The sequence below is a fragment of the Penicillium waksmanii genome, assembly GCF_028829765.1.
Source record: "Penicillium waksmanii strain IBT 27052 chromosome Unknown utg000007l:1.0-4314555.0:1.0-4317578.0, whole genome shotgun sequence".
NCBI classification, from domain to species: Eukaryota; Fungi; Ascomycota; class Eurotiomycetes; order Eurotiales; family Aspergillaceae; genus Penicillium; species Penicillium waksmanii.
Window position 1 is genome coordinate 1,814,948 of NW_026643253.1, and position 17,731 is coordinate 1,832,678.

At 50.8% G+C, this 17,731-nt stretch overlaps 9 protein-coding genes across 9 annotated transcripts; 3 read left to right on the plus strand and 6 right to left on the minus strand.

The window, feature by feature from the left end:
* Positions 1-427: 427 nt before the first annotated feature.
* Positions 428-1,476, minus strand: pmeA (putative pectin methylesterase; the record flags this gene model as incomplete). Its single annotated transcript, XM_057266718.1, has 2 exons — positions 428-968; positions 1,040-1,476. 2 exons carry the CDS (start codon positions 1,474-1,476, stop codon positions 428-430), a joined length of 978 nt encoding a protein of 325 aa, XP_057120919.1.
* An 806-nt stretch (positions 1,477-2,282) lies between these two features.
* Positions 2,283-3,579, plus strand: N7481_007500 (putative extracellular exo-polygalacturonase; the record flags this gene model as incomplete). The annotated part of the gene is made up of 2 exons (XM_057266719.1): positions 2,283-2,683; positions 2,772-3,579. The coding sequence occupies 2 exons, from the start codon at positions 2,283-2,285 to the stop codon at positions 3,577-3,579; spliced, it is 1,209 nt and encodes a 402-aa protein (XP_057120920.1).
* A 2,861-nt stretch (positions 3,580-6,440) lies between these two features.
* Positions 6,441-6,692, plus strand: N7481_007501 (uncharacterized protein; the record flags this gene model as incomplete). Its single annotated transcript, XM_057266720.1, has 2 exons — positions 6,441-6,461; positions 6,528-6,692. The coding sequence occupies 2 exons, from the start codon at positions 6,441-6,443 to the stop codon at positions 6,690-6,692; spliced, it is 186 nt and encodes a 61-aa protein (XP_057120921.1).
* A 418-nt stretch (positions 6,693-7,110) lies between these two features.
* On the minus strand, positions 7,111-8,274 carry N7481_007502 (uncharacterized protein; the record flags this gene model as incomplete). The annotated part of the gene is made up of 1 exon (XM_057266721.1): positions 7,111-8,274. The coding sequence occupies one exon, from the start codon at positions 8,272-8,274 to the stop codon at positions 7,111-7,113; it is 1,164 nt and encodes a 387-aa protein (XP_057120922.1).
* Positions 8,275-9,260: 986 nt separating this feature from the next.
* Positions 9,261-10,053, minus strand: N7481_007503 (F1F0 ATP synthase subunit d; the record flags this gene model as incomplete). Its single annotated transcript, XM_057266722.1, has 3 exons — positions 9,261-9,416; positions 9,541-9,936; positions 10,045-10,053. 3 exons carry the CDS (start codon positions 10,051-10,053, stop codon positions 9,261-9,263), a joined length of 561 nt encoding a protein of 186 aa, XP_057120923.1.
* Positions 10,054-10,453: 400 nt separating this feature from the next.
* N7481_007504 (nascent polypeptide-associated complex subunit alpha) lies at positions 10,454-11,239 on the minus strand (the record flags this gene model as incomplete). Its single annotated transcript, XM_057266723.1, has 3 exons — positions 10,454-10,796; positions 10,859-10,917; positions 11,015-11,239. The coding sequence occupies 3 exons, from the start codon at positions 11,237-11,239 to the stop codon at positions 10,454-10,456; spliced, it is 627 nt and encodes a 208-aa protein (XP_057120924.1).
* Positions 11,240-12,031: 792 nt separating this feature from the next.
* Positions 12,032-13,098, minus strand: N7481_007505 (60S ribosomal eL14 domain-containing protein; the record flags this gene model as incomplete). Its single annotated transcript, XM_057266724.1, has 3 exons — positions 12,032-12,082; positions 12,176-12,439; positions 12,703-13,098. 3 exons carry the CDS (start codon positions 13,096-13,098, stop codon positions 12,032-12,034), a joined length of 711 nt encoding a protein of 236 aa, XP_057120925.1.
* A 992-nt stretch (positions 13,099-14,090) lies between these two features.
* On the minus strand, positions 14,091-15,295 carry N7481_007506 (protein transporter YIF1; the record flags this gene model as incomplete). The annotated part of the gene is made up of 3 exons (XM_057266725.1): positions 14,091-14,288; positions 14,361-14,921; positions 14,987-15,295. The coding sequence occupies 3 exons, from the start codon at positions 15,293-15,295 to the stop codon at positions 14,091-14,093; spliced, it is 1,068 nt and encodes a 355-aa protein (XP_057120926.1).
* Positions 15,296-15,564: 269 nt separating this feature from the next.
* Positions 15,565-17,641, plus strand: N7481_007507 (signal recognition particle receptor subunit alpha; the record flags this gene model as incomplete). Its single annotated transcript, XM_057266726.1, has 3 exons — positions 15,565-15,783; positions 15,882-16,161; positions 16,209-17,641. The coding sequence occupies 3 exons, from the start codon at positions 15,565-15,567 to the stop codon at positions 17,639-17,641; spliced, it is 1,932 nt and encodes a 643-aa protein (XP_057120927.1).
* Between the last annotated feature and the right edge of the window lie 90 nt (positions 17,642-17,731).

A 17,731-nucleotide genomic window follows, 5' to 3' on the forward strand; every position in this document is an offset into this window, starting at 1 on the left:
CTATATCGGAGCAGACAGCAGAGCAGAGCAGACAGCAGAGTACCCTAAGGTAGAGAAGAGTAGAGCAGACAGAGTTGAACAGGGGTATTGACTGATACAGACATGTGTATTCTTATCGAGTATTAAGCTTATTTGCCTAGCTGTGGCCAACTAGTGCACAATAGTAGCACCTGACCAGGGTAGGTTAGACCATACATGAATGGCCGATCATACTACAAATAATGATCGAGAGGTCTAGCAGAATAAGCAAATATCTTCTAGACTCTCACTGGATCCGATTCGCTGCTGATTTGTTGGATACGTCGAGAAGTGACTCGGAACTCCTGTAGGGCTATGCACGATCTAGACTAGCGATGCATTGTTGCATATTGGAAATAAGACTGATCTCTCAATTGACTACCTCGACTACTTTCGAAATAAATAAAACTCAATAACTGGTATCAATCCAATCCTTCCATCCACTCCCTAGAACAGTATTCTTCGTCACTGCCGCAGAAGTACTACTCTCATACAACCTCGCCGATGTATCAGCCCCATCTCCCGTATTATTAATCTCATAATAAAACGGCGTCGCACCATCCGCCATCGTAGTCCACCCCTTCGAATTAATCAAAGAGCCAAGCTCCGAATTTTGATAAATCACTCGCGCAAGTACCCGCCACGGCCTACCGAGATAGACATCACCATCAAGATCGGTACCAGATGCGGCCTGCACGTTGCAGTTGTCAATAGCGTACCATGCCGTATCATCCGAAGTTTCTCGCGAGTTGGCGGTGATATAACCAGCCCCATTAGATACAATATCGCACTCGCCAAACCAGGCCGATGCATCGCCGAAGATATAGTCGACGGCCCCTTCAATCAGGCAGTTTGAGTAGTACTGCGTTCCGGCTTTGGCGTACAGAGTGTCCTGGTATCCGGAGAATTGGCAGCCGTAGAAACCAAGCTTATCGGCGTTGCCGACCAATCTGTTCTCCAGCTGTGTTATTGCGGATGCTTTTATCTAAGGGAGGTTGATTGAGTTGAGGTCATTACTCACGCGACGGCCTGGGAACCTTTCCCGTACCCGTTGACCACATTGATGTTATACATCTTGAATCCATCAGAGACCACATTAACCGTGGCGCTTAAATCAAGCGTCCCAGCCTCGGGAGATGAGATTGTGTGTGTAATCGTGACCGTGTTGCTTTTGTATGTCCCGGTGTTGGATGTTTGGCCATACAAGGTGAGCGTACCCGCATAGTTGATTTTTAGCTGCTCTGTGTAGGTACCACTGGCGATATAGATGCATGCGGACGTAGTAGCAGAGCCAAGGGCAGTGAGAGCACCACCGATTGTACTGTACGTGCCTCCAGTCCCGACCGTCAAGCAACCGGACGGCGCACTGGTCCTACTTGCACGGCGAGACAGATTAGCCGGGGAGCCAAGAACCCCAGTGCCGAGACATAGGGCTGAGAAAATTGTAAACAAATGCATCGAGTTGTTCTGTATACCATCCAAGCTTCTGGGGTTGATCGACAAAAATATGAACAAGGACGAGACACGTAGGTGGTTTTATTAGCCAGCAAGGCTTATGCGCGACCTGCGTGCGTCCCACCGGCCATTCGCCGGAATTGCTTGAATCGAACCGAATCACTTCGGTTTCATTCCATCTCCTTTTCGACCCTTCTCTTTCGGCATGGCGGGTTATCTTCTCTCCACCGACAATTTCCCGTGAATAGCTGTCGTTGAAACTGAAACGTGGGCCCCCCATCCACTGCGTCGGGCGCACTGCAGTTTGTGGATATTTTCTGCAGCAGGTATACTAGCGCAAAAGGCTTGCTTGGTTGTTAGTTGCATAGCTAGAGATAAATAAAAAGCCACGGAATTTTGGTCACCTCTTCCCCAGACATGGCGCAATTCGTCACGGCTTCCCCGGAAAATCCACGGACTGCTTGGACCCAGCGGCATGGACATGTGGACATGTGAATTGATTTTGCTTCACTGATTGGTTTGTGAAAGTGGGGTTGTTCGTTGGACCTGCATGCTTAGCTTTGATGGAAGAAATATGCCATGGTCAGAGGAACTATTTTCCTCGAATCGCGGGCCAGGCGGTCCATGTTTCAGATTCAGTTCATGTATCTAGGCCGTGCGATGTGAGAATGGGACCCCGGAAAACTGAAACTCATTTCGGTTCGGTTCGGCGGGTGTGTACAAATAAGAGAAAAAAGCTGTTTATAAATCCTAAGTTCGAGGTGTAGTGTGTACAATTGTTCCCGTCAAACACAGCCAAGTCACCCATTATGTCGATGTCAAAATTGCTCGCCCTATTCGCTGTCACTGCACCAGCTTTTGCTCTACCAGATGCAACTCGCATCCTAAATGCCCGCGCTTCAACATGTACCCCCAAAGCCGGAGGATCTTCCTCTACCGACGACGTACCGGCAATCGCGTCTGCGATCGCGTCGTGCGGTAGCAGTGGGACCATCGTCATTCCTTCCGGCACAACATACTACCTGAACAGCGTGCTTGACTTTGCCGGGTGCGCGGGTTGCGACTTTCAAGTCGAGGGACTTCTCAAATTTAGTTCGGATACAGATTACTGGGAAGGACGCACGGCCATGATCAATGTCAAGGGTATTGACGGTATCAAGATCCGCTCGGTGACCGGGTCGGGGGTTATTGATGGCAATGGGCAAAATGCGTAAGCTTCACTCTGGATCAAATGCATGAGAATTGGCCCTAGTTTTGGTCTTCAGATGGATATTAACATTTTATCCACCCTTGCTCAGATACGACCGTTTCGCCGCAGACAGTAGCTACGCCCGTCCAACACTCCTCTATATCACGGGTGGATCAGACATTACAGTTTCTGGTCTTCGACAGAAAAACCCCCCAAATGTTTTCAACTCCGTAAAAGGAGACAGTGATAATGTCATATTCTCGAACTTGAAAATGGACGCCACCTCCAAGAGCGACAACGCGGCCAAGAACACTGATGGCTTCGACATCGGAGCAAGTACGAATGTCGCCATTTCGAATGTTAATGTTTCCAATGATGACGACTGCGTCGCATTCAAACCCGGTGCCAACGGAGTCACAGTTACCGACATCACCTGCACCGGCAGTCATGGACTCTCCGTCGGATCTCTGGGCAAGAGCTCTAATGATGAGGTGAAGAACATCTATGTCTCGGGGGCGACTATGATCAATTCTACAAAGGCTGTTGGCATTAAGACGTACCCCTCTGGTGGGACCCATGGACAGTCGACCGTGTCAAATGTGACATGGACAGATGTGACAGTTGACGGATGCGATTATGCAATTCAGATCCAGAGCTGTTATGGCGAGGACGCGGATTATTGCGATGAGAATCCCGGCAATGCGAAGTTAACAGACATTGTCTTTGATGGCTTTAGTGGGACTACGAGTGGGAAGTACGATGATGTGACGGGCAATTTAAATTGTGGAGCTAATGGGACTTGTGGTGTGAAGGTTGGTTCTTATACTGTCACTGCGCAGGATGGGAAGAGCGAGGTGCTTTGCGCGAATACGCCGAGCGGGTTGGGGGTAGCTTGTACTTCTGGGGCATCGGGATAGTCAGGGTCTTTTTAATTTCTAGTATATTATAAAATCTCAGTATGTCTCATGGCCCTAGTATTCCATCTATCTATCGATATGAGCATTTCGTAGTTCGCTGCTAACGCCCATTGAAGCTTGTAGGTTCTACAAATTCAGTTTCTAACTTCATAGTCATGAAAGAGCTATCTGGACATGGGGGTAAATCTCCATAAGGATCACAAAGATCAAAGCCCATGTTGGTATGAAATCCTCTTGCGCTTTGAAACGAAGCGGTTTTCCCGGTCTCTAACCTCAATCTGGTATATCCTCTTTCCTTCGCCACGTTGATGAGATGCTCCACGATAGCCCTCCCAAATCCTTTACGAAGGTGTGTTTTGACCATCCTCATCGATCTTACTTCGTCATGTGTTGGTGACAATCCCTTAAGTGCAGCAATTCTCATCAACTCAGGGCCCTCCCAGGCTCAGCAAAAGTGACATTTGATGCCTGCAGGCTCGAATCGTCAAGAACATCACAGGAATCGACCATGCGATTTATTTCGGCCACATGCAAGGAAAATAAGGCAAGGACGGCTGGGGTGGATTTAATGTCGTCGATCTTGATGAGCATCTTGAAGGAGAGATTCCTTTCTGGAGAAATCGCGTAGGGAATGGTATAAACCGCAACGCGGGGAGAGAACGCTTGGCTGCCAAATAGAGCGCAGGATACAAGAAAATCTGTTTTAGTGCCAGTTGAGATATTCAAAATGTTCCATATGTTTTTATGAGAGGTGGTTATTTGTCAAATATTCTTCACCGCTAGTGATGATACGGGACACCTTGCGCGGAGCATTCTAGAAGTTCCAGATCATTTCGCTGAGCCTTTGCAGCGTTTAAGGTTACAAACACCGTGAAAGCTATCACTGGAGATGGAGCAACCTCAGATTCGATATGGCTCGCCCAATGATATCTGAATGCAAGGAGTGGAGCTCATAAAACGTGGGTTGAGTAACTGGGGTGTGGCGGACATGCACCCCAGTAGGCGGAATATTCTATCATTCGATAAATGCCAACTCTGGAGTCGCCCACTGCATTCTTGGTTTATCTCATAATAGACATAAATACTTCATGTAGCGGCCAGGGGCCGATATTTCGTTACAACTGCATTGTCATGTAGATAGTATGCACAGCAGACCCCACGCGCTGCGCGCTGTGACTCCACCATCTACATCAATTCCCACTTTATCACGAAATCCATTCGCTCTTGTCGCCTGAACTTCTACAAACGCTTGTATACTTCGGCAAGCTTGCCATTTATGCAAGGTACAGAGTAGCCAGGCTGAACATGAGCCAAGCCATGGAGAGCGCTTTGAGTGCGGGCAACAAATGATTGTGGCCCATATTGCTTCTCCTTGTTTCTGGCCTCAATCTGACCTCCAGCTAGCTAAAAATAGTGTGGATGCCATGTGACCTTTATGCGGAATGTTACGATTCAAGCCAGGATTAGGAAAGGGATGGTCCGATTTTGTTCGAGGAATTCTCTTCGGACCCTATTACCTCGAGCACTTCGATCGCTTTCTTCATGTTGACACATCATATTCCACTTTGGGAGACCCAAAATTCGCAACAAGGTTTCTTTTTCTAGTGATACTCACTGTGAATTCAGAACATCGTCAACCCCTGGTCTTCCTCAACGCCATAATGCTTGGCATTCTAAGCTCCGGAAGGGGCTGCGGCATCCCGAGGGGGTCTGTGTCGAACTCGTGTCTGTCAGGGCGATCGGCAATTTCTCCAGTTGTAACGTGCAGGAGACAGCTCTCAAGCAGTGGTATGTCGTCATTTTGGAAAGGGCTAAGAAGTGAGACAATTGAATCGAAAGCAGTCACTCGCCCGTGGTCAGCCACAAGATCATTTGGATCATCACAATCTTAACTACGGAGTATACCACAGAAAGGGTATGCCTAGTGGACCCAAATCCGAAAGAACGGCTCTCCACAGTAAAAGTCATCGGCCCGTAACAGGGCTGAACGGTTGATGCGACGAGAACGAAGAAGAACAAGATAGTTCCCGGTGGCAGATGGCAGCTGATTGGCGGGAATGCAACCGACCGCCACACCCGAGCCACAACGGGCCACATGCACAGCCACATTGAGGGTTGATAGAGTCACGTGAAAGGGTACTTACTCCACTCAAGTTTCCTTTCTGGGAAGCCATCATGACGTCAAGACATTGAACAGTGCATTTGATATTGGAATTTACATGTCAACGGGATATTTTAAGAGAAAGATAATAAAATTAAAATTAAACGGACAGAAGTACTGAAACCACAGCCAACCAGCCCGTCGAACCACCACCACCTGCATCCTGATCAATCAAAATCAGGGAAGGCGTCCCCGTATGACGGAATAACTCGAGCCCACTTGGCGCAGATCAGCCAGGGTCAACGTCAGAAGCTAGAATCAAGGCAGTTCACTCCAATCCAGTTCACGGGTTCACTCACACAGCTCTCTTTTACCTTTTCACCCTACCATACCAGACTTCTGTCTCCCAATTCCTTTCCCAACGACGTCAGTCAAACAGTACGGAGGATTGTGGCAACTGTCTATCATTTTCCTCTTTCAGAATCCCTCTACGTATACGCAGCTCCAAACAGGACAGGAACGAACGGGGTATACCTGCTCTGTGGCTACCTCATTCTACCGAACATTTCATATAAAGCCCATCCATCCAGCCAGCTACTGCCGACTTCCCAATATGCGTCCATTCAGCGATACATCAATACACTCCTCCGCTTCCTCGAGCACTGAAACTATCCCTCCTTCACCCAAACCTCTTTTCCCCTCTCAGGGTTGATCAAATAACCTACACCACTCTACTCTCAACCACCACCAACCTCCCAAAATGGGTGCCGTCGTCTCTTGTGTATGTCTATCCTCACCTTAACTCCCCTCCATCTCCATCGCATCCAACTAACATTTTCCCTCCCAGATCCAAAGCGTCTTCCGAGCCATCGGCTCATGCCTAATGGCCGTCGTCAACGCCATCGGCTCCATCCTCCACGCCATCATCAGCGGCATCGTCACTGTCTTCGACGTGATCATCTCCTGCCTTACCTGCGGCTCCTGCTCGCGTCGCAAACGGAGCAGGGTCTGACACCGGCCAAAGGGATAAACTGAAGAGCTCAGGCTCTCGTTACTAGTCATCCGTTCAAGGCAAGGCTATGATGGCACTGCTGTTGCTGTGATGGCTACGATTCACGATTGATGCGCGTTCTTCTCTTGTTTGTTATCGCGGTTTTGCTTTGTGTTGTGTTCCATACCCAGGCGTTTAGTTAGGTTGGGCTTGGTACTGTACTTTAATCTACTGTACTGTACTCGGTGAACTTGATAAAGATCACCAAGGAAATGAAAAAAAAAATTATCTTCAATTGATCTTGCTTTCTGGCTAAAGTAAACTAAATGCGATGCTATGCTATGCTATGCGCTATGCAGGTCGTAGCTGTACAATATACTCCGTACATTCCCACCACCACTACCACCACTCCCTCCCAAAGGTTCAGCTTCAAGTTCATTCACCCAACAACCCTCAACAAATCCTCCTTAACCTCAGCAGGAATATCATCCCACCGCTCATCAAGCACAACCCTCGCAAACGGATCCCCCTCCCCAACACCAGCACCACCATTTCCCACCCGCGAAAGCCTCACAATAAATCCAAAATGTACCTCCCTCAAAGGCCACCTCACATGAACCCGACAATTCCTCGCCCGAAAATACATCCCTATCAAAACCCGAAACGGCTCAATACGCCTCTGCCGAATAAGCCGAGTCGTAATAGCACTACTACGCTCGGCCGCGTGTTCATCTTCATCGAGATAGAAGTCCGGGGCTAGGAGTTGGAGGAATTCGAATTGGGCAGGCGACCAGGGACTGCGGAGGAGTTTGGAGGGTATGGGCGCTGGGTGAAGGGTGTGGGAGGGTGATGGGAGGCGGTAGATGTTTTGGTTGGTTGGGATGTAGATTTCTGATTTTGAGCGGATTTGGATGGCGCCGAAGTTTAGCCATATTGCTAGTTTTAGGTTTTGGTTTTGAGGTTGGGTTTTGTTTAGGGTGGTACTAGTAGTGCCAGTGCCAGTGCCAGTGCCAGTGCCAGTGCCGGTGGTTGAAGAAGTCGAAGAAGAAGACAGTGATGATACTAGTAATTCGGATGGTGATGATTGTAGTGCCGGAATGACGATGTCTCCTTTCCCTTTCCTCCCATCGAGAGCTTTATCGCAAGAACTGAAGTTATCACCAACACTCGCATCAAAGAGCGAGTCCAGATTATCCAGAATTTCGCGGTCCGCCGGAGCGAATCGGAGCATTTTCGATTGGCGCGCGATAGCGTGGTGTACGTATTCGCGTTGACATTTGCGGAATAGAGGTAATGTGCACCATTTGCATGATAACAATGCTGTTTGGAGACCCGCTCGCTCTTCCGTGCCCAAGGACCAGAAGTCAAGTGGCGGGGGCAGGAAATCTGGGGTGAAAAAGTTGGCACGGGAGGAGCCTGGGTTTGTGCTGCTGAATGCGAGTCGGATCAGCCAGGTGTAGAGGAGTTGGTTGGATAGGGCGTGGGAGAGGATTGGTGAGGCGCGTGGGAGGTTTATTTCCAGGCTGTGGAGGAAGATTAATTGGAGGACTTCGACTGGGAGGGATTCCAGCCGGGAGGAGGAGGGTGAGGGTGAGGACGCCATTTGGATTTATATTTGCATTTGCATTTGTGACGGGCCAATCATTCATTCATTTGAAGATTGATGGACCGTTGGACTGGTGATGTCCCCGCAATTGCGGCTCAACGGGTTCCAGATGGGTGGTGAAGGTGAAGAGGTCGAAGTTGTTGATTGCTCATTGCAATGGAAGTTTTGGGTGATTGGGCACTGGCATGACATCAAATTTTTCAAGGAAACCAGTTCAAGTTCAAGTTCCAATCAGAGGGAATCGACTTGAAGAGGGGAAGTGGGTAACTGGGGGCCAACGGGCCTGACAGTGACATGTCTTGGCGGGGGTGCATTGAGTGATAGAAGAGCCCTGGTAGTATTACCTGGGTACTAGGTAGGTACTACTAGTAGTAATGGTGGATCTGGAGAGCTCCTTCGGTTATATATACCTACCTAGGTAGGCACGGAGATACACGGATCTACTTGATACGCTCGTGGAGGTATAATACACTTGCTGCCCAGCACTAAGCTGATGCATTAGCCTGCATAACATCAGCACTTGACAGGTCGACTCTACGATGTATACTATTAGTACTTAAAATGCCCAGGTGTATTCCATACAGGGAATAGTAATCAAATGGTAACCGATAAACATAACAGTAGAAGAGATACCCTTAGTATATCTGACTGGACCGAATCTAGTACTTCTAAAGTAGTACCCTAGCGGTGTACTCGATATATATCACTGTCCATGCTATGTCCGGATCCAACTCCGACTACGCAATAATCTACGTTACTCAATAACACCAAACTAACAAACGAGAAACCATCGGAATGAATTGTTTCTATACACATCCCAACCACCCAACCACGTGGAAGAGCGGTGCCTAACCGTACCCTGGCCTGAAAGCCACATGCGTGAGATAAAACGGGGGAGAAAAGGCAAATGCAGACTAAAAGTCCATCGCTTAAACAGCGGACAGATCGCCGAAGCGCTCCTGCACACGTAAGTCAGCATTGTTTCACGTAAAGCATAGCAATGGCCATAGCCCAGACCATGCTTCCAACACGATCTCCGGATACCACATACCTTGTAGCCGGGGGGGCATCCACTTGCCCTTGGAGACAAGGGAGGAAGTCTTCTCGTCGATCTCGGGCTGGGCGGCGGCAACCTCGTCCTAAAAGCAAAAGGCACATAATTAGCACTGCACGGGGAGAATGGTGATGATAATGCTTTGCCGGCAAATGCAAGGCTGCAAAAGCACCAGCACTAGCACCAGCTGAAACCAAAGGGATACGCACGACAGTGAGGTCCTCGAAAGGACGAGCAGTCTCGATGTTGTCGAGGGTCTTCTGGAGGTTAATCAGCTCGGAGTCGATCTTGCCCTTAGTCTGCTCAGCGTTCTGAACAGCCTGGGACTCGAAAGCATCGATAGCCTTGAGCTGGCGGGAGACATCGTAGGAGGCGGGCTTGAAGTTCTTGAAGTGGTTCTCGATCTCGTCGACGATCGCCTGGTTCTTCAGCACCTTGCGGTAGTGGGAGAAGTCGACCGCTTGCGGCTGCTCGGAGAGGACCTGGACCTTGCGGCGGGCGTCGTCGTTGCGCTTCTTGAAGGATTGAAGCGAGGCGGCGGTCTGGCCGCGGAGGCCTAGGGAGGTGGACACCTTTGCCCAGTCGATCTTGAGAGCGGCGCTGCGCTATAGGTAGGTAGGGGGTGTTAGTGAGGCGTGGGATGAGGGGGGTTTTCTGGGGGGTCCTGGGTGGGATTTTTTGGTGGGCGTATGGAGAGCAGCGGGAGCACGTACAGCGGCCATTGTGACGGTGGTAGTTGGAGGAGGAGGTGGAGGAGAGAGGGGAGGGTTCAAAGTGCAGGGAGTTGCCGGGTGAGTTTGAATCGGAAAGGTTTGGATGCGAGCACGTGACTATCCGGCATCCGAGCATCGGCTGAGCTGGGAACATCAAACAGTATCAATATAGGTTGATGAACTGCAGCATTCCAGTATTTACATTAATTATAATAATTAATGACAATTTTGCCACACTGCTACGCTGCTACACACTACTGCTACGCGGAATCATTAGATGATCAATTCTTTTGGAGTATTGTGTACACTATGAGCTCGCCATCTCGGCTACACCCAAGCCTCTCAAGAGAACCTAGCTACCTAGCATTTAATTTCAAACAGGCCATTGAGTATTCAGCCGTGCATCCGATTATATGCTGAGAGCCATGATCGAGTTCACGATATCGTTATCGTTCTCCCGCAGAGCCTTGACAGCCTTCTTGCGGGAAACACTAGCCTGGGCCATGACGAGATCAATGTCCTTGGCCTCGAGACCGGACTCGTCGACCTCCTCTCCATCATCCTCCTCATCTTCCTTAGTCTCCAGCTTCTCACCGAGGTCGGTGATGGGCTCCTTGCCCTTGCCGTGGTCGTGATCGTGGTCGTGGTCGTGACCGGCGTGCTCACCGGCAGCCTCGGCGGCAGCGAGCTGCTGGGCAGCGGAAGCCTGGGCCTGGGCGTTCAGGTCCTCGATCTTAGCCTCACCGAAGATGCTGTTGGTGTGGTTAGTGGGTTTGCGTATAAGGTGCCAATGGGTGCGGTGGTGGGTACGTACATCCAGGTGTTGCTGGAGGGGGACTTGTAGACGTCGGGGTTGCTGACGACGAAGAGGACCTGGAGAAAGGTTAGCTTGCTGCCGTGTAGTTTGGCGCATTGGAGCCCTATCACTGCACTGCAGCTCAGCTCCTCTGCGGTGCGGTATGGTACATACGTTCTTAGGGCGGCGGAGGGTGACACGGGTGATGCCGGGAACGTGCTTCAGGCCGAGCTTAGCAATGGCCTTGCGGGCCTTCTTCTCACCACGGGAGTGGATGGCGACGGAGGCGCCGGCGGGGATGTTTGCCTCCTCGCCAGCCTCGGACTCGGAGTCACTGCCCTCCTCGACGGTGTTGGGGACGTCCTCATCGGGGAGCTCTTGAACGCGGGGGTCGGCCATTGTGAATGTGTGAAGAATCTGTCGCAGATGCTAGAGTTAGTGACGAAGCGATATAGCAGTGCGGCAGTGAACAGCGATAGAGCTGTGGTGGAATGTGGGTGTGGTGGTGATGATGATGATGGTGGGAGGTGCGGGCAAGTCGACCAGACCCCTCGCAGAGGTCCCCCCCACGCACCGCACAATCGGAAAATGACGAATTTGGAGGTCGGAAGGGCAATTCAGCGATAGATCGGGGGAATTCAACGCACCTGAGATGCCGGATTCAAGCTGTGGTGGTAACGGGTGGATTTTGGTGGTGAGGTTCAAAAGGTGCACGTTAGCTGTGTGGCCCGACCGAAAATCGTTAGCGAGGCGGTTGCCCCCAGATCCCACACAGCAGGACACTGCATACTGTAGTGTACTAGATAGACATGGGGTTACCAGGTACTTAGTATTGAACAATTGTTAATCAATTATTTAATTCGTAAATCTAAATCATTTAATACACTATTTTGCTACTTTTTGTGGTATTTACTGCCATTTACTTATCATTTACTACTAGCCCTGGAGTACTACTACCACGATATAAATATTATAGCACTCTTTTTGTCATTGGCAAGTCTATGCAACAGTCATACTTTCAAGTCATACTTTCCAGTTAGTCCATACTAGTATGCTAGTTGAGAGGTATCAAGGACTTTGAATCATTTTTGCTGTAGAATATGCATACAGCGATTTTGCTGGAAAATGCCAGCTATGGAAACCCGTCCCAGGACACCTCCGTCATCCTATGCACCGAACCCTCGTAATCATCTATTGGGCAGCCCGGACCTTGGCGTGGGACTTCTGGACCTCGTAGCGGGACTAAAACTTGCGTTAGTATGACAGTCGACTGGGAGGGGAACCAGAGGGTTGCTGGTGTAGTTGCTGGAGGGTGGATGGAGGGTGGTGTCTCACCTGCTTGCGCAGACGCAGAACCTTGAAGCGCTCAAAGTCGGTCAGGTTCTTGCGGCGCTCAACCTTGTCGGTCTTCTGGGCGAAGGAGCTCTTGGCCCACTTGCCATCGATCTCGTTCTTGGCCCACAGCTTCTTGACGGGGCCAGTACCGGCAGCGCGGGGAAGTTGGGGGATGGTGAAGGGAGTGAGAGTGGCGTGGGCGAGGGGAAGGACGTGACGGGGCACGATCTTCTGGGCCTCACCGGAGGGACCGTCGACCAGGACCTGCAGAGAGGATTAGTACTTGTTCGGAGGTGGAAGCGATTGTTGTCTTGGGCTGTGCTGTGCTGTTCTGCTTTGCTTTGCTCTGATCCCTAAGTCCAGTCCAGTTCCTGCGAGTCGAATCCTTATCTTGTCGATCTGTGTTGCGCACAAGACCATCTCTTATCGAAATCCTCCCATCGACTTCTCGCGATTCCCGGACCCAGAGCAGTCGCAGTCGCAGTTGCATTTTCAGAACAGTACAGCCCAATTCAGTGTGTACGTACACGGCGGTGGTCGACAATCTCAACGATGGCAGCAAGCTTGCCAGCGAAGGGGCCGCGGCGGATCAGGACGAGGCGGCCAACCTCGACCAGCTTCCAGGAAGCGAGCGTAATCTCGATATCGGCCATGGCGGAATTCTGTAAGAATGCAAGTTCAGCGAGAGTTGTAGACGCAAGGGCGATAGTAATGGTGTACTCACGGTCGACAACCGGTTTGGTGGATGAGTCGGAGGGTTGTTTGTCGAGAAGTCGAATGAGTCCAAGTTCGCTCAGCGAAATTCGGATGTGCCCACACAAATTCCGCACTTCTCGCTTAGCCCTCCACTCCGGGCGGCCGCTAGGGTTGGCTGAGTCATCTTGTCCCGTGACCTCGGAGGATCCGGTGTTTTTCGGGATCATCATTAGTCCGGCGTAGCTGCCATTTTTTCTTCCTTAAAAGGCTGCGCCTGCTTTGCTTCTTTACCTTTTTTCTCTGTCCAACACTGTTGACCCTGTCAAACTCTGTCGAGCTTAATGTTGCTCAGAACTCAAATCAGCACTCAGCCTGCCAATGCCACTGCTACTAACTAGCGAGCATACAGCACTCACTCTCTCGGTACGTTCTACTCTTTGTTTCCACTGTTCTACCCTGCTCTACCTCACATGATGCCGTAATTTGCGATTGACCCAGTGTCTGTGAAACCCTCGCCGGGGTTTCGATACAGCGCTGTCGTATGATATTCAATTTTCTTACATATTCTGATACTGTTCAAATTTACCTACTCATTGCTTTGCCATCCTCAGTTGGACCATGCTAACTGAATCAGTTTACTTACTAGATACTCATCACCACCACCACCAACAGCCGTTGATCATAGATCCATTGACTCAGGTATGTGATTGATCTTCCATTCTTTGTCATTATTACACCATCACCACCACCACCACACCCCCCGGCCCGATGATTAAAACATTTATCACGCCTAGATAGTAATTGATGCTTCGGCACGTGATATTACCTTAACTACCAAGATCTCTGAGGACCATCACACTTTCCATTTGCATTTTTGCATTTGCATTGACTTGCCTACTTCACACATGTTTGGTTGAACTGCTCTAACCATCACATAGGATTGTCTCCAGTCATGTCGATTCCTAGTTTAGTTAATAATCATAATAATACAATATCTTCAAGTTCAATTACTACCTCGTTGTAGAGTAAAATTCACTTAGTATTTGATTGATTACAAAAGTCGTGCTATATCGTGAAGGCTGGGCTACCGTAGCATCCAGTCCCTGCGAATCTCCCTCGCATCTCCTCCCACTCTATACCGCTGTTTTCGTTTTCGTTTTCGTTTCCAGTGGCTCAGCTACCATACCCCACACCGCAACGCAATGCACCGATTGCCGCATCATGAATCGCCAGCTCCCAATGCAGAAGGTCCCTCCCGACTGAGCACCCACATGAAGACAAACTGAATCACGTACGAGTAAACAAACAGGAACTGCGTACGGCGGTTGCGCTGTCCCCGAGCAACCGTCTGCATGGAACCCGCGCGCATAGATGAGTCGGCTGAATCAGGCAGCAAGACATATTTCAGCGAGCGTAGCTATAAATGGAAAGTTAGTAAAGTAAAAGTGACAATAAAGCGAAGCTGCGGACAGGGAGAAGAGAAACATACCAAAAAGAAAGCATTGGCGGCAAAAGTGTAGATAAATACCGACCAACCAACCCAACCACCCGTCCCCCGACCCGGCGTCAGAATCTCAGACGCAACCAGTGTAACAATGATACCAACGAACTTGTACCCAGAGTAAGCAACCAGATCCAGCAGCTGCGAGTCATTATTGATAGCAAGGATGTACATAGCCATCTTGAGACAGAGGATCTCGAAGAGGATCACCGCGATGGCGGTCGTAGTGATCGAGCCTAGCAATTCGGGGTGGAAATCGCCGCGGAATCCGGCGAGTAGCACCGAAAGCAGGATGTATGTGACCAGCGCCATGACGGGGATGTACATATCGGGAGAATTGAGGTCATCCCGCGGAGGCAGGAACATGGAGCTGTATTGCTGCTGGGTGATTTGGCCATTTGGTCCTGCGGTTGCGGGCATGCGGGCTTGTTGGCGGGACCAGGGCTTGTGGCGCCAGGGGAAGAGGACTAGAGCTAGTTTGGACAGGACGTAGGAGTTTGAAACGTTGAAGTAGTGCTTCAGAGCGACTATGGAGACGTAGCGATTGAACTGGAGCAATTGTTAGACTTGTAAGAGAGGTGAGCGAGGGAAGTAGGGAGGAGGAATAAGTGTACATTCTGCTCCATGTATTCCTGTCCGGCCATCATCGCGCTCTTGCCAACCTGGAATCCCATCTGTGCTGTGGGATCGTTGATGAATCCGCCGAATCCGGGGTCGTAGGTTTGGCCTTGTTGGCCCTGTGCTTGGCCCTGTGTGGGCGAGGGTTGGTATGGACCTCCATAGCTGGCACCGGGGGCGTTCGGGGTCTGCTGGGAGGGAGGTGGTGGTGAGCGCATCATTGGCACGGTCGATACATGCTGCGGGATGGGATGGTGAAGAGGCGGCGACTGGGCGGGGGGCGGTGCGAAGGAGCCCCGATACATTTTCCGAGGAGGTGATGCAGGAGGAGAGACGCGAGGTAGGAGGAGAGAGGAGAGAGGAGAGAAGTGAAAGATGAGGTTGAGAGTGTGGTGGAGGAGAAGCAGAAGCAGAAGCAGGAGGTGTGGAGTTGTAGAAGAAGTGTTTATACGTGGCTGATAAAGATCCGCTCGGCCTCCGGGCAGCTCTCGCCGATCCGCCACCTCCACCTTCGACTTCGACTTCAGCTGTCTCCTTCTCTTCCACTCACGACAATATACCCTTAATTTTCATCATGTTGGAAGCCTTTGAAATTCTCACTACCTCCGGTGTGGTGCTGTGGTCCAAATCCTATGCTCCAGTGGGGGCGCATGTCATCAACAGCCTGATCAACGACGTTTTTATCGAGGAGAAAGTCGTGCCACAGAACGCCGCAACCGTGTCGCCTGTCTTCAAGAAGGAGAAATATACTCTCAAATGGCGTCGCAATAAGGAGTTTAGCTTGATTTTTGTGGTACGTCGCAAGTCCATCCATTATGCTCCATCCTACTCCAGCCCGGGCCACCCTCAGGCCATCGAGTCATCGCAACTCATCGTAACTCACCTCTCTAGGCCGTCTACCAATCACTCCTCCACCTTGGCTGGATTGACAAACTTCTGGAGAATATTTCCACCATCTTCATCGATATCTACAAGGACCAGTTAAAAGGAAACCGCACCAGAATTACAACCTACCGTTTCGACCCGTACTTCGAGCAGCAAGTGCGCGAGCTTGAAGATAATACCGGCAGTGTCGCGGAGGTTCACTCTGCCGAGATCGAGGGCAAGAAAGACCCGCTGGTATCATCGGACAATGGAGGTCCTCCACCTCCGCTCCCCGGCTTCTTGAAGGGTATGTCTAGGTCCACCCCAGCCCAGACAATTGCTAACACTTCCCAGCGCAGCATCAAGCTGCGCTAGCCGGGGCGACCTCTGACGAGGGTACGCCACCAGCATCTCCTGATACTTCTAGATCTACAACACCAAACCACATCATCACGGGAAAGAGTGGTCCCAGAACCTCGCGCCGAGCACGCAAAGCCGCCAACGCCAGCGCCAATGCCTCGTCCGGAGACGAGCACTCTCGCAGCCGCAAGCCCGCAAAGAGCACACCGGCGAAGAAGATGCGCAAGTGGGACGCTGACGGATACGCCGATGAGGATGATGGGGAAATCTTGGACTACTCTGCCCCCGCAGAAGATGGGGATGCGGCGGCGCCCGCCGTCGAGGCCGTCGCGCAGGAAGATTGGGGCCGCAGGACTGGCAAGGGCCAGTTTGTGCTAAAGGAGCTGGGCGAGGAAGTTCATAATATCCTGGACAACGCGGATGCTGAGAAGAGCAAGGATAGTGCTGGGTCTGGCGTCGTGGGCTCTGGATTCAATGCCATTGGAGGCTTCTTCCGCAATATTGTTGGCGGCAAGACGTTGACCAAATCTGATCTTCAGAAGCCGCTGAGGGCAATGGAGGACCACCTTCTGAAGAAGAACGTTGCTCGTGAAGCTGCCGTTCGACTTTGCGAGGGCGTTGAGGCTGAGCTGGTCGGCAAGACGACCGCTAACTTTCAAAGTGTCGATGCGGCCTTACGTATCGCCATGGAAGCATCTCTGCGGAAGATCCTCACGCCTACCTCATCTCTGGATCTTCTCCGTGAGATCAACGCCGTAACTGCCCCCACCACCAAGCAACACGCTCCTCGCCCCTACGTGATGTCCATCGTCGGCGTCAATGGTGTCGGCAAGTCCACCAACCTAAGCAAGATCTGCTTCTTCCTCCTGCAGAACAACTACCGCGTTCTCATCGCCGCCTGTGATACCTTCCGATCCGGCGCGGTCGAACAACTCCGCGTTCACGCCCGCAACCTGAAAGAACTCAGTTCCCGTGAAAATGTCGGCGAAGTCGAGCTTTATGAAAAGGGATACGGCAAGGACGCCGCGAATGTCGCCAAGGACGCAGTCGACTACGGTGCCGCAAACAAGTTCGACGTCGTTCTCATCGACACTGCGGGCCGACGCCACAATGATCAGCGACTGATGTCCTCGCTGGAGAAGTTTGCCAAGTTCGCCAACCCGGACAAGATCTTCATGGTTGGTGAGGCATTGGTTGGAACGGATAGTGTTATGCAAGCCCGGAACTTCAATTCGGCCTTTGGAACGGGTCGGAATCTTGATGGATTCATTATTAGCAAGTGTGATACCGTCGGTGATATGGTTGGTACTCTGGTTAGTATGGTTCATGCTACGGGTATCCCGATTGTTTTCCTTGGTGTTGGACAGCATTATGGGGACTTGCGTGGGCTTAGTGTTCCCTGGGCGGTTAGCTTGTTGATGAAGTGATGCGATCTGATGATGTCTAAGTGTTGGATAGCTAGTTGTTGGCAAACTTTTCTGATTTGATTTAGCCTTGATCATTCACTGTATATTGAC